At 35.0% G+C, this 26986-nt stretch overlaps 1 protein-coding gene across 2 annotated transcripts; it reads right to left on the bottom strand.

Annotated features, from left to right (window-relative positions):
- On the bottom strand, positions 1 to 26787 carry LOC114273130 (glutamine--tRNA ligase). Of its 2 annotated transcripts, XM_082892607.1 has the most exons (23): positions 26437 to 26787; positions 26027 to 26077; positions 25676 to 25747; positions 24752 to 24851; positions 23586 to 23681; positions 22653 to 22714; positions 22397 to 22498; positions 22202 to 22294; positions 21514 to 21666; positions 21367 to 21422; positions 14233 to 14323; positions 14070 to 14156; positions 13587 to 13784; positions 13404 to 13502; positions 9679 to 9810; positions 9427 to 9563; positions 9230 to 9329; positions 9060 to 9155; positions 2981 to 3081; positions 2788 to 2893; positions 2589 to 2678; positions 2374 to 2503; positions 1 to 248 (listed from the first exon to the last, which is right to left on the bottom strand). In XM_082892607.1, the coding sequence occupies exons 1-23, from the start codon at positions 26572 to 26574 to the stop codon at positions 154 to 156; spliced, it is 2385 nt and encodes a 794-aa protein (XP_082748733.1). In that variant the 5' UTR covers positions 26575 to 26787; the 3' UTR covers positions 1 to 153. The 2 variants fall into 2 exon arrangements, with proteins under 2 accessions (XP_082748733.1, XP_082748734.1); XM_082892608.1 differs by lacking the exon at positions 22653 to 22714 and having other exon boundaries at positions 22397 to 22452; positions 26437 to 26786.
- Between the last annotated feature and the right edge of the window lie 199 nt (positions 26788 to 26986).

The following is a 26986-nucleotide window of genomic DNA, read 5'->3' as shown; positions in this document are numbered from 1 at the left end:
TTTTAACAGAAATAACATGAACAATCTTAAAACTCGGAATATAGTCTTACACGTGATTCAACATGTATGATGTATAAAACGTACACACGATGTTTAAGAAATGTAAATCTTGATTATGCTGCCTGTCTTTATGCTAATTTTGTCTGTGCTCACCTACTTACCAGCCTTACCATAGCTATCTCGCAGCGTAACCGTCCGATTGAAGACAAGCTTTTCAGAAGTAGAGTCCTTATCAACCACAAAATAGCCTGAATCACAAATTTAAGGCATCAGAATCAACACACAAAATGCGTTCCACATAATAAATTATTACTAACAGTTTAGGTATAACATCAAGCAACAGTTTCCCAAGTTCTTGAAATAACTGAGAATTTTGTATCCTTTTTTTCCGCAAGTACTAAGTAACAAGCGCCCTAAGGATAGAAGCCGAACCAATCTGCATTGGAGAGGCATTCAAGAAGGTGTGGGACCACTAGAGGTAGGCCGTGTGAGCCCAGACAGCCTATGGAGATTATGGAGAAGGTGAACGAGTCTCCAAGCAAGAGGGATAGAATTGCTTGCTTGGAGATGAAGGAGAATCACTCTATATATGGGGGAGCCAAGCCTAACAACAGAAGGCAGCTCAGCACACATGACAAAGACACATGGTTGAGCAACAAATGACTAGCTTTGCCTGGACTAACACAAAGTTAATGAAGCTCTATGCTCGAATTCAAAATTTTTTACAGATGAACGAAGAATATGATCAATTTCATTCAATGGGATGAGAGTCATCTCACTGAACATTTCATTATATTTCATTATATAAAACCTAATGTCCGTAATGACCAATCAATCAATCAAGTGTCCTCTTTCTATACATTCAGATATAAAGTATATCCACAAGAAAAGGTGATCATAGAAAGCGAAGGAGCATGGTTGGTGTGCGTCACAAGGTCAGCGTCATAAACTCTAGGAAGAAGGGATGAACATCGTATTCACATATAATAATAATAACAATAATAATAATAATAAGCACCAACATTAACACAAACAAAATCTTGAATTTAGTCACTTTTATTCAGCGTTCAGGTATATGCAATATATATATATATATTGAGTAGAACCGAAACCCTCAAGAGGTCTCAGGTTGCAGAGATATTGGGGTCCTTATCTCTCTCTCTCTCTCCCACGCATAGGTCACAAGATAGCGCTGAAACATCCCATTACTGCGATACTAAGCCTGAGGGGGCCCTAGGTCTTATCTCTAACATAGGTTGCCATGAGAGTATCAAGGCACCATTAGAGACAAAGGACTGCATCATGGAAGAGACATACGCATAGAGCCACTCAACTTGGGCAAGGAGGGACCTAATCTGTTGCCACAAGTTGATGAACAATTGGGGGTACATTCTTGGATGGAGATCTGCTCAACCAAGTCAAGAGGCCGACATGTCTAGGAAAGCATATCAAGAGTGCTAGGCTTAAGACATTGAGTACGTTCAAGAACAGAGATCTGCTCAACCAAGTCAAGAGAGGCCCAGCGTGTCTAGGCAAGTGTATCAAGAGTGCTAGGCTTAAGACATTGCATACGTTAGCCTCATCTAACGTTGCCCAATTCCGGAGGAAAAATGACTGGAGACACGTGACAATTGGACCAAGTGTCTCACAAGATTCACATGTGAGATCAAAGCTAACATACCAGGAGTGCTAGGCTTAAGACACTGTATGTTAGCCTCATCTAGCATAGCTCTATCCAGGAGGAAAATGACTGACAAGTAGCGATGTCTAATTGGTCCCAGTGTCACCCACAAGATTTACGTGTGAAATTGAAGCACGTGGAGATGACATGGCCATAATCTATCTAGTCACATGGCAAGGTGGCTACTACCCTTCCAAATACATCACATAGCACCATATGCAAGCAACAGCCAAGATATTTGCATAATAGCGTAACATAAATAATTAATGCACTTTCCAACAAAAAGGAGCCAGATTTTGAAGTCTTTACTGTAGAAACAGCTCATCAAGTTTTATTTAAATCTGTTTCTTCTCTAAACTCCAAGCTTATTAATTAGACCAACCCCCAAAATTTATTTAAATCTAATCTTTTTTTGAAATCTGACAAAACCCAGATAGATACAAACAACAAGAAGAACAACCTCGAGAATACTTTAGAAGACAAACATAGAAAACCAAAAATAACATCACCTTGACAATTATAGTTAATTATAAACCATGCAGCTAGGAATTTAAAAGGGGGAGGACAACTGCATTGAAGGAAACAAAGATATTGGCAGCAAACAGTCCACACAAGCTACTTATCCTTGTTGACCAGCTGCATGTGCAATATTTGGTTTTTGATATTCAAGAACTAAGGGTTCTGGAACTTACCAAGTCTTTCAAACTGAAATGTGTCTCCAACTGCAGCATTTTTAACAGAAGGTACAGCATATGCACCTGGCATCACCACTTTGGACTCAGGGTTCAAATCACCAAGCCAATCATCAAGTTCAGCAGGATTCTGATTGCAACAACAAAATCCAATAAGCTCACAGTCCTCAATTTTAAGAACTAAAGAAAGCTTCACAAAGGAAAAGTTTGCAAACCTCGGAAAGGAAAAGTCTGTCAAACAATCTGACTTCCACCTTCAGTGGATCAACCCCAGAAGAAGGTTCAGCAACCCAATGAAGAACCCCCTACATAATTGTATTTATAACAAATTAGAAAATGTACTTAATAATAATTTTACAACCCTAGTAAAACCATCTGCAACAAATAACTCCCGATTCTAGCACAACACACAACCTTTGGCTTTGTCTTCTTGGAAGGGTCATACTCAGCACGAACTTCAAGAATAGTCTCTTTATCATCACCAAGAATTACATCTGTGCACTTTATGGGAAACGCATATCTATAAACAAAAAGAAGAATCTCATTACTAAGACCCCCAATCCATATGCCTATGGCTTAGTAAATATAAATTAGAATCCAGACATACCTCAGTAGGACAGATTTTCCGGGAGCAAGCCCATAGTAATCTTTAGAATCTTTCATCCGAAAATCAGAGTGATCAATGTATACAACATTGGAAAAAGGCACCTACAATAGAAGCAGAAAAGACAAAATCTGTTAGAATTTACCATAAACCTACCACCACTACCACCTCACCTACTCCACTAAACCTAACCCACTACACCACTACCACCTCCACTTCACCTACTCTCCACCTACTCCCAAACACACTCCTATATAATAGGAATCCTTGTAATTGTAAAAAACACTACATCAAGACAATCTATCAATAATACAATCAATATCTATACAATTCTCTATTTCTCTTTATACATTAAATTTTCTACATGGTATCAGAGCAGGTTTAGAACCTAGTATTTTCGCTTCCCCGGCGGGCGGCAACCTCACCTTAGCCGCCCGCCGGACCTCAACCTATTCCGCTGTCATCTCTATCAATACATATAGCTTCCAGTTCGCCGCCACCAGAGGCGACTTCTCTACATACAAAGATCAACCATTCTCATCTCTCTCTGAGATGAAGAGGCCAACCTCTCTCTTTCGGCAACTCTCTCTTCGGTTTCTCTCTACACCACCTTCTCAACCTTTTAGTTCTACTACTGTGACCCTCTCTATGATGGTTTTGGTGTCTCTGCAATGTGGGCTGTTCTTACTATTGTTGTTGTCTTTGACTTCTCTGTGGGTGCAACACTTGGAAGGGGTGTAAATAGGGGTTTTGCAACACTGCTTGCTGGTACTCTTGGCGTTGGAGCTCATCGAATTGCTAGTTTTTCTGGAGAAATATGTGAGCCCATACTACTTGGGCTTTTCGTCTTCATACTAGCTGCAGTAGTGACATTCATAAGATTTTTTCCAAGAATGAAAACAAGATACGATTATGGGCTGCTGATATTTATATTAACATTCTGTTTAATATCAGTATCTGGTTATAGAGATGATGAGGTGTTAGAGATGGCCCACAGGAGGCTATCCACCATACTCATCGGTGGTGCCAGCGCTGTGATTGTGTGTGTATGCATTTGTCCATATGTGGTGCTGGTGTTGTCAAGGGCTTCCAGCCATCTATCTATCAGGCAAATAATGGTGGGGCCAATTTTGTGGCACATGGTTAGAACCTTTTCAGAGGACTACAATGATTTGAATGTTGAGCCTTCGTTTGGAGAGACCAATCTCGACTTTGAAGGCAGAGAGAGGAGCACTAAGGAAAGCACACCCATTCTTCTTTTATTTATTTAATCACACTCACCAAATTTGTTTCACTCTCATTATCACATCCATACACACCGGTATCATGTTGTCTTCAACTTTCTTTTATTTATCATTTTAAAATACACCCTTATCATGTTGTTCCCCACCTTCTTTACTTTATATATATATATATATATATATCTCTTTTTATTATATTCTATTACTCAAACTCTCCTCCATTTGATTTTAAAATCACTTATTTTTTATTTATTTTTTCCAAATCACTTTTCCTCCTTTTTACATACCCCCACTTTATTTTTGAAACAATCACCCTGATATTTTTCATATAATCCATCTATACATATTTTTTTATCTATTTTCTTTCTCCCTTGTTTTCTTTCATTTTATTTTTATTTTTTCAACACAACACTCCCAAAAAAAAAAAAAAAAAAAAAAAAAAAAAAAAAAAAAAAAAACATTTTACAAACTTGTCATTTCTTCATGCCGGGGATCAACCCCGATCAGCATTTTACACAAAAAAAAAAAAAAAAACAAAAAAAAAAACAAAAAAAAAAACACACAAAACAACCACATCCACAGGCGGGATTTTGCTTCTCTACTCTGCTGCGGGTCGCTTTTTCTTGCCTCCGTCCTGGGCGGCCCTTGCCGGTGCTGCCTCTGTGTTTCCCGCACCCACTCCACTGGGCACGATCACTACTCCCTGCTCCTCCACTGCAGCATATGGCGGACCTCCAAATCGGAACATAACGGTGGCCTTCCGCTTCAGTTCCTTATTTTCCGCCTTTAGCACACTTATCTCTGCTCGCGCATCCTTATACATGCGTTGGAGCAGAGCCAGTTGGGCGTTTAACTGCTGCACCTCATTTGTCCTACTCTGCAGCCGGTTCGACAGGTTTGTGACCGCCGTCATGCTTTCCACACATGCCTTCAAAGTATACTGATTGGCCTCCACATCCGACTGCACTGCCATTCTTTGCTCCACCGACCGCATCGGAAAGTTCAACGGAGCAAACTCCGGGCCGCTTGGTTGAGTTTCCAGTGCCACCGCACCAGTTCTCTCTCTCGTTGACTCGTTGAGGTCGGGAAAGAGGGTGAGCAGCCCGCGGGAAGATGATGAAGCCATTTTCTAGGCAACAGAGTGTTATACAGAATCTCTCTCAGAAATCTCTCTCAGAATATCTCTCGCAGGTTTTTTTGCCTCAGCCTCAGCCTCTGTCTTATAGCCGAGGCAGCCACGCGCATCGCGCGCCTCTTGACGCCCGACAAACTGGCACGCCTTTTCATGGCACATCTTTTGATAAAGTGGGCACGCCTTTTGATGGCACGCTTTTTGAAAAATTGGGCACACCTTTTGAGGGTGCGACTTTTTAAGGGTCCGACAAGACTCTGTAAACTGTCCCGACATTGATTCCGGTTAGCTCCATCAAGGGTCCGACAAAACTCTGTAAACTGTCCCGACATTGATTCCGGTTAGCTCCTTTATGGGTCCGACAAGACTCTATAAACTGTCCCGACATTGATTCCGGTTAGTTTCTACAAGGGTCCGACAAGACCCCATAAACTGTCTTCTACAACGGTCCGACATGACCCCCTAAACTGTCTTCTACAACGGTCCGACATGACCCCATAAACTTTCTACATCGGTCTGACACCGCCATCCAGTGTCCTCTACACCGTTATGACACCCCCATACAGTGTCCTCTACAACGTTATGACACCACCATCCAGTGTCTTCACCAATGGTCTGACACGACCATACAGTGTCTCCTATCCTTTTTTATTTTTATGTATTTTCTTGTTTTGTTACTATCTCCAAACTCAAGTTGGTTAGTTCCTATCCCCCTTGAGTTTGCGGGGGGCTGTTAGAATTTACCATAAACCTACCACCACTACCACCTCACCTACTCCACTAAACCTAACCCACTACACCACTACCACCTCCACTTCACCTACTCTCCACCTACTCCCAAACACACTCCTATATAATAGGAATCCTTGTAATTGTAAAAAACACTACATCAAGATAATCTATCAATAATACAATCAATATCTATACAATTCTCTATTTCTCTTTATACATTAAATTTTCTACAAAATCATTTAAAAATCAAGACATCCACATTGCTAAGAAGGTGCAATGTACGTGTCGAACATTCTTCGGACAATGAAACATGTTGGACATGCATCTAAACGTGTCCTATTAGTTTTTAAACCTTTTTTAGAACCAAACACGTTTCAGACACTTGGGGGCCATGAAGCACGGATACTTCAAAAAGAGAGACGTATCCGTATTGTATCCATATCAGATACCGATACTCCTCAGATACTAGCATATACATATCAGATACTTACTAAAAGTATCAGATACTTCTTAATTAGTTTTTTCATTAATTTTGGAGCATCAGATACTTCAAAATCTCCAAATTACATATTGCTTCTAATACTTTATTTAGTTCTTTGATAGGAGGAACATAGTGAAACTATGGAATAGAATTTGTCAAATTGACATATCCTTGTTGTTTTATTCATGTCCCCTATAACCACATAAAAAGTAAGGATTAACAAGAGAATATAACAATAGTAAAATTAAATATTAATAAATAAATAAGCAAGTAAACTTAAATACAACATTTTTTTTACTAGTGCCAAAGGGAAAAACACATTCACAAGTTGTGAATTGTTCTATTATTGTAATATAAACATATTAAACTTGATATTTAAATGAAATACTTGCCAGACCTACTGAAAATTAGAAAGTAAATAAGCTACTATCTTAAATTAATACCTAATTCTTAAAGGTTAGTGTTTGGCATTATAAAATTATGTGATTTTTCAACATTCTTGAGCTTATTTATAACTCACTACTAATAATTTTTTTAAAAATATTTTTTTACAAATGTAACCTAACCGTTCCTGTATTTCATTTTTTTAGATTTTGACGTATCGCCGTATCCGTATTATATCGTATCGTAGCCATACCTCATATTTGTATCTGTGCTTCCTAGCTTGGGAGACTTGTGTCCATTGCTTAAGACAGATATAACAAATCACAAGTGAAGAAAATATCTTGTGGAGCCAATAATTAAAACCCAAACAATATGGATTCATACCTATTAATCCCTCTTCTTTTAGACTTTTTAATATTAGGATTTCTAAATTCTAAAACTCCAAATTTCTAATTAAAAAAACTTTCTAAAATAGATATTAGGACTATTTCTTCAAACTTCTTTTTCGATATATGGAATGTGGAAAATGATTTCTTAATATTAGCATATAAAAAACTATAAATGTATTTGTAACATAAAAAATAAAAAATAAAAAAACTGTGATATATATAGATATTTGTTGCCATGTCACTGCCATTTTGTGTCCCGAGTTTTTAAAATTTGTCATGTCGACATCAAGGTTGTTAAAATCGGGATCCTACGTTGGATCGTTGGAGGTGTTTATAGGATTGGATCATAGAATCGGATCGAGAGTCGTAAGATCCTACCGAAAAAGACAAACTACATAATAATTTAATTTAAATAAATATTTCTTAAAGAGTACACACACAATGAGTCTATATTCTATTAAAAAAAAAAAGTGAAGATATTGTGAAAAATATAATACTTTATGTAAAATACATATAATATTATACAATAGAAAACTCAATGGTAAAAGTTTTGTATTTCATCAAAAAAGAAGGTGAAGAAGAAGAATTCTATAACAAAATACTTTACAATCTACAATAATAAGTGAAGAAAAAATATTTAACAAAATTGGATATGAAAATAGATTAAAAACTCAAAAGAGCAACTTCACCAAATGATAAGGTCTGTCGTTAGCATCCCTGGTGGAGTGGATTCAAGTCACAAAAATAATCTCTCAAAAAATTGGGATAAAGTTGCAATCATCTTACCCTCCTTAGACTCGGCTAAAACTAAGTTTGTTTTTTCGACTAGTTAATTTTCTTAAATTACCACAATATTTGAATGTTTGTTTCCTAATTTGTTTTTCTTAGTCTATTTGATTCAATACTACTTAATTTTTATTATTTATTTTGACCACATAAATTGGTATTTAGACAACAAACATAATTCAATACTACTTAATTTTTATTATTTATTTTGACCACATAAATTGGTATTTAGACAACAAACATAAAATTTACAATAAAATATGTCATACAATACAAAACAAGACTTGTAAATCGGATCGGAATTACACAATCCTATAAGATCCCATTATCAGGATCAAAAGATCCTACCTATAAGGAATTTTTTACATGATTCGAATCAATTTTACTCAAATAGATCGTAGGATCGTAAGATCCGGATCGAGATTCTGATATGAAAGGTCGACATATATGTTTATGTACTTCTTAGTTTCGTATAGATTTGATAAAATAAAGAATAAAAAAGAAAAAAGAAATTTTCCATGACAACTTAAATTCATGCTTAAGCCATTAGAAGTTCATCTTTAAAATCAATACCATTTGAATTACATTGACCACTCCTAAGGTTTACAAAAACATATAACATAAGCTCTACAAGTTTGACATGGTTAAACCTACCTTCCATTTAGTAAGGCTAAAGTGACCGAAACTAATATAGATGGGTGCAAACACATGGATAATCAATGGTTATTTCAATGAAAAACAGATAACAATATCATTTTTTTCCATCCAAACAACTAACCAATGATTGATGAAAAGGGGGCAAAGTGTTATGTAAATTAAAACTTTAAGACAACATAGTGTAATTATTCCAAATTTGTGGGGCTTGATGTATTTTTTCAACACCACAAGGGAGGTTGGTGTAATTTGCCCTATCATTTATTAGATTACAAGAAGTCACCTTATAAAAAGAAGACTCATCTTCTAGTTGAGCATCAGGCCATTTCTTTGCATCAAGATCCATCACTGAGCCTGCTTCTAGGTTAGTAATAACCACCTGGAAAACTAGAAATGATTAATCAAACAAACAAAATTTGGCACCTGAAGAAAGCATTCAAACAAGAGACATGCCTTGAGTGGATGTAGCACAACCATGGTGCGAGGTGTTGTTTTGTTTAGTTCTTCTCTTATATGGTACTCAAGCCGGTCCAAACGTATCATGCTACAATCACTGCCACACAAAATATATTTGGCATCAATAAAACATTTTAAACATAAATTATTGGTGAAGTATGATAGATTGCCTAATAATAAATATCCAATCTAACCTTCTAGTAATTCCAATTCCTCGAACAAAAGCATTAATTGAAGTTGAAGTAACACCTCTACGTTGTAATCCAGCTAATGTCATCATACGAGGGTCATCCCAACCATCAACCCACTTTTCTGTCACAAGACGGTTCAACTGCAACAGCATACCACAGCCAAGTAATAGTATGGAATTAAATATTGGAGCACATGAGAAGAAAAGTGCTTCCAAACATTCCTACAATACACAGATTTTCAAGAGCTCAATTCACCTTGCGTTTTGACATCACAGTGTTAGTGACATTCAAGCGTGAGTATTCCCATACATAAGGTTGGTAAAGCCCCAATGCATCCAATAACCAGTAATATGAAGCACGACGTGTCTCAAACTCCAGTGTACAAAGCTGCATAAAATTAAATACACTTTTGAACAATTAAACAAATAACAAATCTTGCATATCACAGATAATGTGAAAAATACAAATTCCCCATCACCTAGTAGTCAAGAAAAAAAAGACTAATGCAGAGTGTGAAAGAAAGTTAAGTCATACAGCAAAGAGTGCAGAAAATATACAAAAGCATTGAGCTCACGTACTCTCACTAGTTACTACTGGTTTTCTAACCAATTTTTATCCAGGAAAGGAGCTACAAAAAGGGATATACAGGTTCAAATCCAGAAAGAGGTTACTGAGGTCTCTTCAAAAGTATGATATGCAATGTTTTTGAAGTACCCAATGAAAAAGGGAAAGAAGAACAACTACTCTTTCATTTTGCACAGACTCATATGCAGATTGGTGCAAGTCGCATCAACTATAGCAACCCATAAAACAGAAATGACCCAAAAACCTCACATTACCAGCTTTACAGTTGTGTAGGGTAAAAGGGCCCAAGTTGCTTTTCATCCTAGTCCATTTCATGAAAGTATAACCTCAGACAAATGACAGGGGATAGGCTATGCTAAAATTAAATTCAAAATGCAACAGTGGAAGCTAAGAAAAACCTTATCTACTCAAACCCAATAAACAAATCAAAACACGCACGAGTTTCATGGTGAAACCTAAGAAGCATGAACAAGAACACATGACAGGACACGGACATGCTGACACATAAATTTTCAGAAAATGTAAAACACGACATGTGGGGAACATGTACAAAATATAAAATTTTATATATTTATTATATGTCATATATAAGGATAAGTCATTATTATGTAATATATATGAATATTTAAGTCAAAGATAATAATTTTTAAAATCTAAAAGAGAATAGATTTAAATTAAATTTATTTTTGTTTTATCATTGAATTCAAGTTATTTTATTCAAACTTATAATGTGTTTCATGTCTGCCTAGTGTTGGGAAGCATCCGAAGAGTGGACACAACACGTTTTAGAAGTGTCTATGCTGCTTAGGTGGAAACAGTATGAATATCGCGGAGGAACAAGCATAATACTAAGACAAAGGTTCATAAAATACATGGATTATTAACCAAGATTATCTATTAGGAAAAAAATTCATGTTAAAAAAATTCATGATTTGCAATACATCGCACTGTTATGTACTATATCCTGTTTTCTACAAGACAAATAAAAATAAAAGGTTGCTCCAAACTTTTGGTAGATGGAGCTCTTAAAACCCAAACACTTAAACACATTTACAGTTCTAAAGGTCTAACATCCTATTAAGTTCAAATTTAAGAATCAATAAAGCAATACCAACAAAGACAAGAAAAGGAAATCACAATCCAATACATCTCCCTTGAATTTTACATGGAATAAAAATACGTCAAATCAGCAACTACTCTCATCTAAAATTGTTAGATTTTTGTAATTTGCAATCCTGTTGGACAAAACTCCGTTCATTTGTATTTTTATTTGCTCTGTTGTATTTGTGAGGTTATGAGAGTTTAGATGCGAATCTAACCCAAGTTGTGCCTGTGCAAATAGTTTGTGCTGGCATTCCGTATCTTGACTTGAGCATTCTTGTTTGCCACTTCGCTGACTAAGTACGGGGAGCTCCAATGGTGAAGTGGTTCATCCAATATCTCTACCTGTGTTCTGAACTTTTCGAAAAAATGTTTCACCGCTTAAGCGGTGGATGTTGCGCTCGAGCGGTTGAACTATATGTGAGCACCACCTTTAGTCACACCGCTCGAGCGGTAAAGTGTGAGCCCGCAGCTCTATTTAGTATAAAGTGCGTTGTTTGCTATTTTTAGGGTTTAACCCGTCCGTCCAAATTCTTAGAGAGGAAGAGAAAACAAAGTTTTCTATATTAGAGGATGTTTACACATGAGTTTCCTTGATGTATAGAAAGTGATCAATTGATCAACGAATTACATATTAACAAACATCAAGGGTTGGTTTTGTTCTTTCATTCACAAAAAAAAGAAAGGTGTTCATCAGTGAATTCCAAGAAACTTGAGTCTGAAGCTTTGGTGGATTTTAAAATGGCTCATAGTCATGAATTCGACATTGACGTTGTAGATTCAACGTTGGGCAAAGCAATTCCAACTGTGGTGGAAGAGGCACATCAAGTTTGGTTCACTTCGGACGTGGATTCACCAAGTAATTGAGAGCTCTCGTGTGTAATTCCTTTTTGTCTTCTTAGTGGATTGTTTTGTAGCTTTGACCAGTAATTTTTTTAATCACAATTGGAAATGCTCAAAGTGTGATTTTTTCTACGTTAAATCGTAGTGCCAATTTGTTATTAATTGTTTGATTGGGATTGCTATTCATTGTTTAAAATTGAATCATAATCACAAGTCACTATCTTGGGAGATTCTAGGTTTTTTCAAAAATATAACAATAATAATCATTCAACAAATTGCTAACCATATTAACATCGACAACAAACAAGAATCGAGCCTATCAACTTGAAATGGTTGTCAGAGTAGGTCATTTCATGAAAAATTGGCATAAAACACAAAATTAGATATCTCTAGAAACAAACCTGACTTCAGATTTTATATTCATGAAAATCCTAGAAGATTAAGGGTTTGTTTGGTTTGTATCTCAAGATATAATTTTTGAGAAAAAATTTCAAAATTTTGTTTGGTTCAAATTTTTTGTAAAAAATTTCCAAAATCACTCTCTCCTACACATTAATCAATCACTTTTTTTCTCTCCTCTCTCTTTCTCAATCACTTTTTCTCTTACACACATCTACTCAACTACAACAAAATATCAAATCATCCCAAACTCCAAAACTATTTTCAAAATATACAACTAAACAAACCAAAAAAAAATCTAAACTCTCCCCAATTAAAAAAAAATTATCTCAAAACACAAACCAAACACACCCTAAGATTTCTTTTAAAGGACTTTTATCTTCAAGAAATGTTATTTACTTCTAACATGTTGTGAATAAGCCTAAGAAGACCCATTGAGTAACCATCTTCAATTTTAACTTTCAAAATAAAATTGCCAAGCCAAAACTTACTGCATTACCCAAAACTAAGTCAAGAAAGACAATTGGGGCCTTAAAATCCCAAACAAGAGTGAGGAAGACAAATGCTAATACTCCAGAGTCCAGAGAATGAAGTTTCTTCTAAGTTCCAAATATTTCAAGTTTGGAACAGGCTTGTTATCCTGCTGGCAACGCCTTGACTTATCCGATACTTTTGGAGGTATACCCTACATGGGTGGGTCCAAAGTGGCCATGCCTCGCAGGGGTTCCTCATCATAAAATAAATAAATAAATAATAATAATAATAATAACAAGAAAAAGGAATGGGATTGTTAAAATTCATTCAAAATTGGGAAGCATCAAGAGAAATAAGCATAAGATACAATATCAGTAACATACAATAAAGCTCATAGGCAACTTTTTTGATTTCTTGAAACCTGGGTTGAAAGCATATGATTTCCACATAAAAGGCATGTACGAATGAGACAAACCATGTTAACTTACAGGCCAACAAACAAACCTCTTGAATTCATCATAGAAGAGAGCAACAAGAAAAGAGCACCCATCTAAGATTCAAAGCAGAAGAAAACATACCGAATGTGTAACATTCTCAAGAGAATCCACAGTGCAATGAGCATAATCATAACTTGGATAGATACACCACTTATCCCCTGCATGTGGATGAGGAGTAAACTGGACAACAGAAAGCCAAATGATTGAGATACGAGACAACTATAGTTTATAAGTGATCAGAGATGTTCATGGTGGCACACTTGCCTTGATACGATATGCAATGAGATCATACATATTAAAATTATCACTTTGCATGTCCTGCTTCATTCTCAGCGTTGCTTTGCCTTCTTCAACCATGCCCCGTTTCATCTCATCAAATAGTTTCAATGATTCTGCAATTGGTCTGTCCCTCCAAGGACTGTTCATCTTTTTTTCTCTGTACTCCTTTATTTCTTCAGGTGTCTGGATTATATATCAAATCCAAATGTCAAGTCAATCATAGGTACTTTTCCCTTGATAAGAATCAGTAGAAGCACTGAAGTGAGCACAACTCATGCAACAAATGTCAATCGTGTTATTAGTGTCGAAACCATGATGCCTAGAAAAATTGGTAAATGAGCTCAAAATATGATCAGTGAAGAAGACAGCATAAGCATTAAAAACGTGGAAGAACAAAGCATTGTGTTCAAATATTGTATAAAATGAAATTTTCTAACAATTGATCATAATATGACTTCAAATAGCAACCTGGTGATCAACATAAGCATGATCCCGCCGGATTAGTTCCACCGCCAGTTCATAAAGGTCTTGGAAATAATCACTTGCATAAGTGATCTGCAAAAAAGATGGAAATTTTTTTTTATCAAATGTTGCAAATGAATATGTTGTTGATGTGAATGAAAAATTTTACCTTGAAAGGTTCCCAGCCCATCCACCTTACAATCTCTTCAATATGATCAATATATTCTTTCTTTTCAGCTTCAGGGTTTGTATCATCATACCTACCAGCGCCAAAGATCAGTAATAAAATTAGAATAAAACCGCCATAGAAAACTTCTTTACCCTTTCTAGAGTCGATGATGAGCAGTCAAAATTCTAAATGGTGTTCAACTTACTAGTTTTCAAAAGTTTATTGACCTTTAAACAAAACCAATCAATTCTCATTATCAGCATATTTTTGGTGGAACGGCCGACATCAATGAGTACCTATAAACCAAGATAAACCCTGTATCATTTGTTCCGAGCTGGCCAACCATGTGCATATAAGCCTCTTGGGCACCCTACCCTTGCAAGCCAGTTTTCAAGGGTGAGTTCTACCCAAGGGGTTCGTATCATTTGGTATCAGAGCCAGCCACCACATCAAATATACGATCAGATGCATATACGGGTATGGGATCGGATGGGTGCAACTTTGTAGTTCGAACCGTGGAGGGGGCGACCTATAGGCTGGAATAAGATACCTATAAAGGGTGTCGAATATTGATAGTTGAGTGAAGCTGCCAGAAAGGAAAGGGCTACCACCAAGTCAGCGTCGATAGAGTGGGCCGCCATGGACGTCAGTTGCGGAGTGCGGTGGTGTGTTACGATTCCACATCTGTTAACATAGGCTTTGGCCATATGCATATAAGCCTCTTGGGCACCCTCCCCTTGCAAGCCAGTTTTTAGGGGTGAGTTCTACTCAAGGGGTTCATATCACAATTATATCTTGGGCCTATATTTTTGTTAAACAGGCCAATATCTTGGCATCCTTGTACATTTCTCCACTGAAACTAAAATCCGTTGCATTAACCAAATTACAATTCTTGTTCAAGGTTCACATCTAAAATTTCAACTATGCGATTCAGTTACCCACATTTTCCATTTTTCCACTTATTTTCAAATACATGAAACACGGCATACAAAAACAATGAATAATCATTTATCAAGTTCAAATTTGTAATAACCATATGATGACAGTGCAGAATGATCCTTAGTTACAATCATTATGCAAGTTACTGGACTAGATGTTGTGAGAGTCCAGTACTAAGATGCTAATATGAATCAAATATGAATCTAAAACTTCCATTTAGGTACTAGGATGTACTAGCCATAACTCACTCCCATAAAAAATTGGTGCTCACAAGAATGATCCAGAATTTGAGTTCTCAGACCTGTACAAGCACCATATGCCAGTACATACGACCAAAAATAGAAGGATCCAAAAGTCAGTATAAAGCCACTACACTATTTCAAAAGGAGAATGTAGTAAAATATGCAAGAAATGCTTGATAATCAACTAGCAAGGATACAAACACGGGACACAGAACAACATGACAAGGACATGCCGGCACAATAAATGTCAAAAAACGGTAGATATGATAAAGCGGGGACACAAAAAAATGCATTTTTTTATTTATTGTATATAATATTAATATCCATAAATTACAATAAAGTGAAGTAACGAGTTTTTTTGTTGGATGTGCCTTTATTTTGTTTCTTTTCTTATTTTCTTTATTTATTGTATATAATATTAATAAATGAATTGCTTGATGCACAAGTGTGGTTGAGCCCATCTGATGATGCTCAAATCTAAAGCATATTTGACTATTGAATTGGGCTGAACTTGAAGGAAATCCAATATAAAAGCCCCAAGATAGCTACATTTGAAGAGCTGTGGCAGTCCTAACACAAAAGAAAAAGAAAACAAGAAAGAGCTAAAGAGACAAAGGGCAAAATTAGGTGGCTTTTGTTGAGCTTTGGCATTGAAAATCATATCCAATCTCCTCCCATATTTGTTGACTAACCAAACCAAACCAAACCTTAAGTCCCATCAAATGGGATCGGCTACATAAATCCTTCTTCTCCACGCGGCTCTATCAAAGGTCATTTCGTTAGTCAAATTAAATAAATCCATCTCTATTTACAACGCTAACCAACGTTAATCTAAGCCTACCTGGTCCCCTAACACTTCCATCTACCGTCACTGCATCGCATCTCTTCACTACTGCCTCTATTGGCCTCCATTGAATATGACCAAACCATCTCAATCGATTCTCTCTCAACTTATCTTCTATCGGTACTACTCTTACCCATTTCCGAATACATTCATTCCTAATTCTGTCTTTGTCTTGTCTAGTTTTGCCACACATCCACCTTAGCATCCTCATCTCGACAACACTCATCTTATCTACATTCGACGCTTTTGAGTCAGGGTATGGGATATATACACTCATTAAGTATGCCTAAGTAGTAAAATTTACTATATGTCATTTTACGAGTAAAAGTCTATATGTTAGTTTGTAAACAATATTTTACCAACAAAAAATAAAACAAGTAACTAAAATATATAAAATCTAGCTGTGTCCAGATGTTGAACATGAAAATTCGACGAGTCAGACATATACTCGCATCTAACACTCCTACTCAAGTCCTTGTAACATAGGATGTTGACATTCCAATTTTCCTCCTCTAGTTCATTGTAGATAACACTGACCAAATGATTTCTCTTTCTCTAGTGCACATATGTAAAGATCTGATAGGTTGAATTAAACAAACAAATTATAGGTTGAATTGAAGAAACAAATTTTTGTCTTTACTTTGGGCCATTGTGTGCTCAGAAAGTGTACCAAAAGCGACACGTATCCAGCGAGCAAAAAATTTTTTAAATGGACACTAAATAGTTTGTGTCCAACATGTGTTGCAGCATGTCGGTGTCCATGTCCAGCAAGTGTCAAACAATAGTACATCCCCTTAGGAAACATGTCTATACTTAGATATGATTAGATCATCACTGAGGTTTTCAAACATCTATAAACTTAACTAAGAAGTTCTATTTGAATTCACATCAAGGTCGCTGTAGAACTAGGGGTATTACTTTTGAGTTCCAGTAAGGTTTCAACTTTCAAGCACTTCCACAAATTATGGCAATGGTCTCTTGAAGAGGGCTGAATTAATGCTAACAAGGTATTACATTTTATTCTATCATGACGAACATACATCACAACATAAGCATGCCAACATGGAAAAATCTAAAAGTAGGACACAGCCTCTGATACATTTTTACAAATGGCAAAAGATAATCAAACTTTTAGGAATGTATATGCATCTCATATCGGAAAATCACAAAGTGCTGATCAATTCATCCAAATTTCTGTTTTCTTGACAATAGCATCAATAGGAAGCCACCATGTACAGTTGTACGCAGATGAACTTATAATTTTAGTAATTCCTCACTATATCACGCCTTACAACCAAATGCTCTTTCCTATATTTAGTGGTTTCCTTTGCATGATTGTCTTGACCATGAGCACAATATTAAGGGTTGGTTTGGGATGTTCTAAATAAGTGCACTTTTTGACTTTTTATAAAAAAAAAAAAAAAATGTGTAGAAAAGTAGAGAAAGTGGATAGAAAAGTAGAGAGGAGATGTTGATTGATGTGACCCAAATAAGTGTATGTATGCAAAAAAATACACTTTTTTAGTGCATGCCAAACACCTACTAAATTTCTTTTTGCAGTTTTTTTAAGTGGTGTCATGTCCATAACATGGAAACACCGTATCAAACATGGACAATAACAAAACTCCTAATAGGTACATCCAGTTTGCACAAAGTGTCTGCCCTCAGTTTGAACCCACGACATCAAGGTTGATAGGGAGTAACAAAACTCCTAATATATATATATATATATATCCAAACAAACTAGTTTATGAGTACATGCTTGAACTCTGAGAATTATTGGTTTAATTTATTTCAGTTTCAAAAAATTTAATAGGTACAGTCAAGTGTCAACTATGTCAAAAGTCCAATGGGAGAGAAACTCCTCAGCCCCTTGTCTTTGTCTTGTAAGTTCTAAATATCTAGAGTGAATTACATAATATCTTTAAAAACAAAAGAAAACTATAACCGGAGTGAATTCCATTTCCATTCATGGCCTTGCATGTTTAAATTCAGTCAAAACCCAAATTTTGTACGGATGTGTTAGATCACCAATTGTTCGGGTCCAACAATGTAAATCAAGCTAGCAAGATGTATAGACACATTAAGCAGTTTCTAGCACCAGATACCTTTAATCATGCCTCACTCCAAACTAATTACAGATTCTCACCTAATTGATAAAATACTCAAATTTGTGAATTCTAGCCTTTCTTCTTTTTCTTTCTTTTTCTTTTCTATAGGTAAGTGAGTTCCAAGCTTTCATGCCTAAAAGCCTAAAGAAGTGTAACAGATTGAAAACCCATCCTTACTCAAATAGGGAGGTAAAATTTCATCTTTGCTAGCATTTTCCACCCGGGTGAGCTCCTCACATCAAGTGGGATACAACAACAGCAGACAGTAGCAAGTTTGTTAAAATCGGGATCCTATGTAGGATTAATGAGATCAAGGATCATAAGATTCTACTTTTTATTAAAAATAAGGGTAAATTACAAATACTCGCCCTGAGATTTAATTAAAATATGAATTGCCCCTTGTGGTTTTGAAAATTACTTTCCACCCCCTAAGGTTTCTAATTTCATAACAAATCGCCGCTTTTATTAATAAATCATCAAGTCAATTAACAATTTTTAATGATGTTAGAAATATATTTCAATTAATAATTTAAGTAATGTTATTATTATATAGGAGAGCAACTATGAATTTTATTTTTCTAGTTAATTCTGTTAAATAAAAAATTCTAACAAGGGGGTATTTGTAATTTTTCAAATCACAGGGAGCAATCTGTATTTTAAGCAACCCTCAGGAGGTGTATTTGTAATTTACCCTAAAAATAAGGTGAAAAATTACAAATCCAAATCCTACTTGCAATTGTACATACGATCCTACTTGCGATCTTGCTATAACACTTGCTATAACACTGATCCTAAAATTATTTGGATCATTTCAACAATTTAAGACTGTAGGATCCTACAATCAAGATCACAATTTTGATAACCGTGGATAGTAAAGAATGGAGAGGAGAGCCTCTATTGCCGCTCGTTTGCTATTAGGAATTCAATAAAGTGGCCGGTCGTTGAAAGCAGCAAGCCTATAGCCTTAGAAGGTGCGAAGGAAATCTCAGTGGTTAAGAAGTCATTGAGATGGGGCACGTTTGACATTAAAACGAAAGGGAAATTTAGTTAAAAGTCTCTTAACATAATTGTGCAATGTTAAAAGGTCAAGTAAATATTTTCTAATGCATAAAGTCCTCCCCCTCTCTCTCTCTCTCTCTCTCTCTCTCTCTCTCTCTCAATATTCCAAGTACAAAATTCATACAAAATTAGAAGAGATGGATCCACAATCGAGTCATAGAACTTCGATAATAGCTATATTTCGATGATTGTTCGGAACAAAACTTGCAATTGAGCCATACTAGATATGTGTATTTCGTTTGTTTCTTTGGATGAATGAGTAAATAATTGTTGAAAACTTTTTTGGTGAGATTGAAGATTGAACAATGTGTATTTCGTTCGTAATGATTATTTTTTATTGAATCTGATTGAATAATGACATTTTTCTTTGTTGTTAAATTAACTTTTGTAGGCTCTCGTAATATGTAGTTTGTATTTTATTGGCTAATATGCTCTGTTTTAAAGTGACAGTAAAATTTTACTTTGGTTTGCTATGGCAGTATATAATCTATGTTTTGTTTGCTGGCTCTATTTTAAAATTAACATAAAATTTTACTCTGTTAACATTATTATTTCATTGTTTTAATAAATTTTATATTCAATATTTCTACTTGTGACGGTAATAATTATAGTGACAATGGTGTTTAGTGATGATGATGGAATTTCACTATTTCAATACCAAAATTTCGTAGTAAAATTTATTGTGAATCAGAATAAAATGAATTTTACTGTCAAACAAAATAAAATTTTACTGTTATTGTTAATTTCGCCATCAAAAATTTGAATATTTTTTTAAAAAAAATTCATGACCAACATGGATCTTGTTTGATAGACAAGAGGATTCTAAAAATACTAATTTTATTAAAAATTGACACATAAATCAAAAGTTATATAATTTTAAGGTTTGAAATATGAAACTAGTTACTAAGGATATTTTGGTAATAGTGGTGTGTGTTGGTCTTTTCAAGACAATTTCTATGCTTGTCCTTGTTGCATGAAAGTTTTATTATGATGGGGCTTTGACCAAATTCCCCAAAATAAAATAAAAATAAAAAAATAAAAAACTTTGGGACAATTACAAAACAAAAACTAGGGTTTAACCCTTATAACAAAATAAACCGAGTTTTTAATTTTGTCAATTTAAATCCTAAACTTTTGATTTGTTTTCAATCTAAACCATCTGTCAATTTTTGTAAAGTAAACTGAAGGAAAAAGTGGTATTTTAGTCATTAAACTCAATGAAGAATGATATTTTAGACATTGTATGTATCCCTTCATTGAATTTAATGACTAAAATACCCTTTTTTCCCATTGATTTTACTCAAGGAAAATAGGCTAATGGTTTTTAGATTGAAAACAAACAAAGGTTTAGGATTTGAATTGACAAAAATTAAAAACACAGGGTTCATTGTGTCACAAAGGTCAAACCCTAAGGTTTTTTTTGTAATTTCCCTAACAACTTTTCATACATGCAAAATGACTCCAAATAATGTAAAGAATAAAATTTTTTGGAGCAAGTTAAAAAAAAAATTGATACAAATTGTTCTCCATTGTAGTTGAAAATTTCTACACATGCAAAATAGCTCCAAGCAATGTGAAGAAGAAAAGTTTTGGCGTAAGCAAAAAAAAATTAATAGAAATTGTTCTAGGTTGTAATTAAATAAAAACTTGAATTTTTTTTTTTTTTAGTGATTTATCAAAATTTAGATTAAAGAAGGCTCCAAAGGGGAAGTTGAAAAACTTGATGACACGAATAAAATATATATGAAAACTAGTAAATGCTCTACGATTTAGAGGTTTCCTTACTGCTATAGTAGCAGGCTAACCTATGCTAAATTCACGCCAAATATAGGTTTTATCAGACACGCACATACTACAAGTTCTAGAAAAGCTTGGCACTCAAAAAATTTCATAGCCAGCACTAGCAGATAAATCCAAAAGCTAACAAAATCATACTCACCTTAGGTAGCAGCCTCCGCCCCTTTCTTTTGCCAGACCAAAATTAACAAACATAGCCTGTACAATAGGCTATCAGATAAAGAGCAAGAACCAGAAGTCTCACAACAAATGGCAATCTCAAACTATTTAAGTAGAAGATATTAATTACCTTGGCATGACCAATATGTAGATACCCATTTGGTTCTGGTGGAAAGCGGGTAAATACTTTCCCTCGTGTGGCCTTCAAATGCTTTTCAAGTATTTCCCTTGAATTGCAAGGTCTCAACACAGGGCGATCACTGAAAAATATTTCAGTATGTACCTGATGATGCACATGATAGATAAAGAACAAACTCTAATAAACAGTAGGGAATAGTGTGTAAAAGAAGACGCGAGTCAAAGAATAAAGAAAATAAGAAAATGATAGTGGTCCCAGAGACAACTATAGAGAATTGAGAAAAGTAAAGCAATGGCTAGCCATTGAACTGACTGAACGCCCCAAAACTCAGGTACACCTACCTGTAAGGCATTGACAAACATAGCTTCCAAATCATAAGCAAGATAAGAAGTAGACCCAATACCAAAACAATTTTAAAAACTTGCCAAATAAAAAGTTTGAAATTCGACATAACAGATAGTTGTAAAAATCAAAACTTTATCATTGCAATATCTGAGCTGCCACTATACACCTTTTTACCGTTATGTTTCAAAAGTATTAATAAGCAGTAAAATTAAGATGTCTTCAACAAGTAAACAGTAAAAAGAACTAAATATAAGTTGACAAACAAAAAAAGAGTAAAAAAATGAGTAACAATAAAATAAAATAACAGATATAAAGATCAGGCAAAATTGGTTACCTTATAGTTTTCCTCTGGTGAAGGGAATATTGAAAATGGATTGAGTTCTTCTTCAGATGGTTTTGGTGGGGTATCCACCGCAATAGTACATTCCTAAATATGAGAATAGAATAAATATGCGAGTAAAAATTTGAATTATCTTACAAGTAAAGTAATTATCAGGGCAACAGATGAGAAACTTGAAGCTTTTCCCACCTCAACTTTAACAGGCTTCTCTTTCTTCTTTTTAATAGGCTTTTCATCATCTGCAGCTGTCCTTTCACCAAGTAACGCATATAAGTTTGCATCGACGAGTTGCTATTCCAAATAAGAGCAAATAAAAATATCCTTAAAATAACTCAATAGAACTTCATATACATTCTGTGTGTTTAAAAAATATATACACGCACATGCACGCGCACGCACACACACACACACACACACACATATATATATAAATGCAGTTTATTACCTTGACAATTTTTGGATCAGCCCACGGCTGCCGCTTTCGCACGTGACCAAATAACTCACCAACTAATAAATATCACATTTAAAATATTAATTAGAACAAGATTACATTAGAAGGAAATTTAATTTAGTAAGTGCAAAAATGATTTAAGGCCCAAGAGTTAAATGCTATGATCCAACAGTCAAATGCTAGGATCAAAATTGCCATAACATTTTAAATATGATTCTCCACCTTAGCTGGGAATCAAGCCTACACCGGCTTACTGTCTGTAACACAAGACTAAACACAAGTTTATAAAAATTATCTGCAATGCATTGTCATATAAGGTAGTTAAGGCCCAACAGTTAAACAGTCATCAAGACCACCTCACATGCGAGGTCCATAGTTTGTCTGGTATGAAGCAAAGCAAGTACAAATTTATTTCTTATTTCAATAAATGGTTTAAAGTATATAAATACCCTATTTAGAGCTCTGAGAATTTTATGAGCATAAATAGCTCACTATCAAGCGCCAAACATTAGCCTAAGTGGTATCTCCAGCCACCCCAATGCTGATGCAGTGTTCACTCCTGGTTGGTTAGATAGCAATAAGTTTCCAATTCTAAACCAAAATAGTGACGTATGAGAAACTGAGATACACTAAGATGATTAGTTGTAACGAGTAGCACCCACTCCGTCTCAGTTTGATATACATTTTACTATGAAATTTAAAAACATGCATCATATTACAAATTGAGTATGATGGAAGGAATCCTAAAATCCACTCAGCCAAAACCAAAGAAGGTAACCCAAATCAAGAATTCAAATTCTATAATCTCTGTCAAACAAAATAACATTTCCCCAAGAATGCTTGTCCTTGCTATCATAATATGACTACTGCAAAGAAATATAATTAAGAAAAACAACTTCATAAAAATTGCAGAAAAGAAAGACCAACCATTTGTTCGATAACGTTGCTCCAAAATTACATTTTTGTGCTCTTCGAAGATCTCAGTAACAGTATGTTCAATATCTTCTACAGAGACCTCAACTCCTGTTTACAAATGAAAATTTCAGTTTCCATCACTATTTTTAGTTTAAATATCTGATAAGCAAAGTTTATTACGGAAATCCACCAAACAGAGATGCCAATCGTATACATAAGGATGTAAGAAGGCAAACATACTATGCAACCCATTCACCTTCTCAAGTATCAAGTATCAACAAGCTCTACAAAGTCCAAAAATTGTTCAGACATAGGATTTACAATCTCTGAGTTGCAGCAACATAAAAGATACATAACACTATTCTTCAACCTATAAAAAGGCTACTCCCTCCCTACTTATCAAAAAAATAATGAAAAACAAAAGCTTTTCCCTCCAACTGAAAGATCTTTGATTCCATAATCCACTATAAGACGGAACAGGACAACAAAAACAAGACTCCAAACAGGCATAGGTAATGAAAAATTGTCAATGGTATAAAATAAAGAATTAAGTAAAATAAACAAATTAAATCTAATTTATTCAAACTAACCCAAGTCAACATACATTCAAAGAAAGAACAAGATAATACTTTGCAATGTTTAAGACACATTTGATGCATGTTGTGTTCAGAACGCCCATTGAATCGTCTCACCATGTTAAAGTGCTAGGATAAATAGAGGCACGCATGCAACTCCATACTTCAACTGGAAGGTCACATTAGCATAACCTATGCAGGTGTCAGAAACAGTTGGCATAAAAATAAAAAATATACAATACAGACATCACCAACAAAACAATATGCACCATGGCTAGTTGTTTAACCAACTCAATCATTTAATTCAACTAAGAAAAAGAAGGGGGTGGCATCATTATTTTATAAGCACAAAACTCATCAAAAAAAATTATCCAGACAGCCAATTGAAGCACAGAATTATAAAACTATAAGCATGATGACATCATACGAAATCCAGGTTTTACAAACAGACCCCGAGAGAGGAATCATCAAACAAAAAGAAGAGTCAAAGTGTTATACAAGAGTTGCAAAATGCAGTGGCTTGAACTTCTATAACTATATAGCTAATTAAAGTATATATATCAACCCAATATTTAGAGTAAGAATTAATTTATTCTATCATACCAACACCACAAGCCTCTTCAAACTCATTGATCTTAAAATTCTCTGAACCAGTAGTTGCAAAAAATGAAAAGGCAGCTTCTAGTTGGGCAGGAGCTTTAATCTGCAAGAACATAAAAATATATATATATATATACAGGAAAGCCAAAATTCTTTTCTATGTACTTCAAATTAAAGACACTTTATGTGTGAGTAATTAAAGGAACAGTTTGTTACATCCACTAATCATGCTATCATTTATCCACTGAAGCACATCATATTCATATTAGGTACAAGCTGCATCTATGAAGCAGTGATACTTCAAAACAGCTGCCGCCGTAGTGTAGTCGGATATGGGGACATGACGGGGACACGTACGTGGCGTGACCCTTTGTTTAATTAATTTGTTTTCCAGAGACATGCCAACTAAATTTTTTCCCCTCTTTATGCTGTTTTTGGTTGGGAGATTTGATGAGGGATTTGGAAAGTAAAAGAGAAAAGGTGTGTGAAACTAAGTGAAATATAAGTATATTTTATTCACATTTCACCTACCTTTTCCATTACCCTTTCCAAATTCCTCCTTAACTTCTCCAACCAAACACAACATTAGTGTTTTTTATGAATGTTAGATGTTGAATGTTTATTACTTTTTTCTTAGATTTAAATAACTAATAGAACATCCATAAAAAGACGTAAATGATAATAGTTAACTTAACAGTGGGATTTTTTTATATTGAATTATTGTTGATTATTTGTGAATGTAATATTAATCTACATAGCAAATAAAAATATATAAAAATAAATAATTTATTATCATGTTCCCGCCATGTCCATGTCTCTATTTTTTTAAAATCACTGTGTCTTGTGTCTATGTCCGTGTCCGTATCGGTGTCCGTGCTTCTTAGAGTTGCATTGATAAATCAAAAATTTTAAATGATTCATTTAAACCTTTGATGAGACTATATACTGCAGCAATGCCGGGCGATGCACAAGGGCATTTGCTGGGAACTTCGTAGCAACCTGTCATCATAAGAAATGAACTAGCATCAAAACTAGAATGAAAAGTTTGACGAATTGCTTCCGCCAAACAAAAAGTTTCTTAACAAATCCCAAAAGGCAACATAGCATTTTTCTAAGGCTTGATGATAACGTGACATTTTATGGAGCCTGATAAAATAATTGATTGCCCTGTAGGGCATGCTCAATTTTTCTTTAATTTTCGGCAAAAAAATTATATCCAAATCACATTCAATGAGAATAGGCTGAGCCAAACATGTATGTGATTTTATGCTAGCTTACAGTGTAGAGAAAATTTCCAATAGCCCGATCACAACCATCAGTTACTGCTGCCTGAAAAGAAAAACAAACAAAAACATACAACAATTACAGAAACATAAACCCCAGTAGGTGTCGGGGAAAAAAAAATTCATATTTATGAAAAAGTTTACAATTTTAATTACCAATATGTATAAAGTTTCTCACTGATTTGTAATTAGTTTCTCAACAATCCACTGATGTGATATTTCCCCAATATTCAATCCTAAATTATAAACATGGAAGTTCCTAACTTCAGCTACATACATTTGGGTGACTTGAGCCGTAACTTTTCTACTGTTTTCTCGGAAAACAAACGGAGGGAGGGAATGTAAAGTCGGATTCAAGAAATCAGAGAAGATTAGAAAGCAATGGAAATCGATTGGGAGAAGTACCTCGTGAATGACGGCGGTGAGATTGGCAGTGACCTTGTTGTTAGCGACGGTGTTCTTGGCGGTTCGCTCGTCCAAGCCGATCTTCAAGAACAGGTCTAGAGGCTTCTCGTTGCTGCTATTCTCGTTTTTCACCACCATTTTCCTCCCTCTCCCTCTCTCTCTCCCTCAAAGCTCTCTCTCAGACCAGGGTTTACGTGTGTACGTGTGTATGTGTGAACAGCGTTAAGAGAAGAAAGATAAAGTAAAAAAACCCAAGCATTTGTCAAAGGACCTGGACCGTCTCCTGTCCCAAATTAGGACTGGACAATCCGTTCCGGCCCGTTGCGCTGTTATCTTTCGATAATTTGTCCTGTTTAAAATTTGTTGGGTCCATTGTCTTGTAAAAGAAATTAGAACAACAATCTTTTAGAGTTTTTTTTTTTTTACAATTTTTTAGAGTAGTGTATTGTGTAGTTGAGATTTAATGATAAATTATATTAATTTTTTAACGTTAAATCTCAACCACACAATACACCACTTTAGAAAACTTTAGGAAAAAAAACACTCTAGA

The sequence above is a fragment of the Camellia sinensis genome, chromosome 10 (assembly GCF_055761805.1).
Source record: "Camellia sinensis isolate YWXY chromosome 10, ASM5576180v1, whole genome shotgun sequence".
Classification (NCBI taxonomy): Eukaryota; Viridiplantae; Streptophyta; class Magnoliopsida; order Ericales; family Theaceae; genus Camellia; species Camellia sinensis.
This window is presented reverse-complemented; position numbering and strand designations above follow the sequence as displayed.

Excerpts from the sequence above, each read along its gene's own strand:
- LOC114273130 (XM_082892607.1), bottom strand. The coding sequence starts at position 26,574 with ATGGTGGTGAAAAACGAGAATAGCAGCAACGAGAAGCCTCTAGACCTG. Across the intron at positions 14,324-21,366 it reads GGCGGAGGCTGCTACCTAAG|GTATGATGATACAAACCCTG; the intron begins GTGAGTATGATT and ends TGGCGCTGGTAG. Across the intron at positions 9,330-9,426 it reads GGAATTGGAATTACTAGAAG|TGATTGTAGCATGATACGTT; the intron begins GTTAGATTGGAT and ends TTTGTGTGGCAG.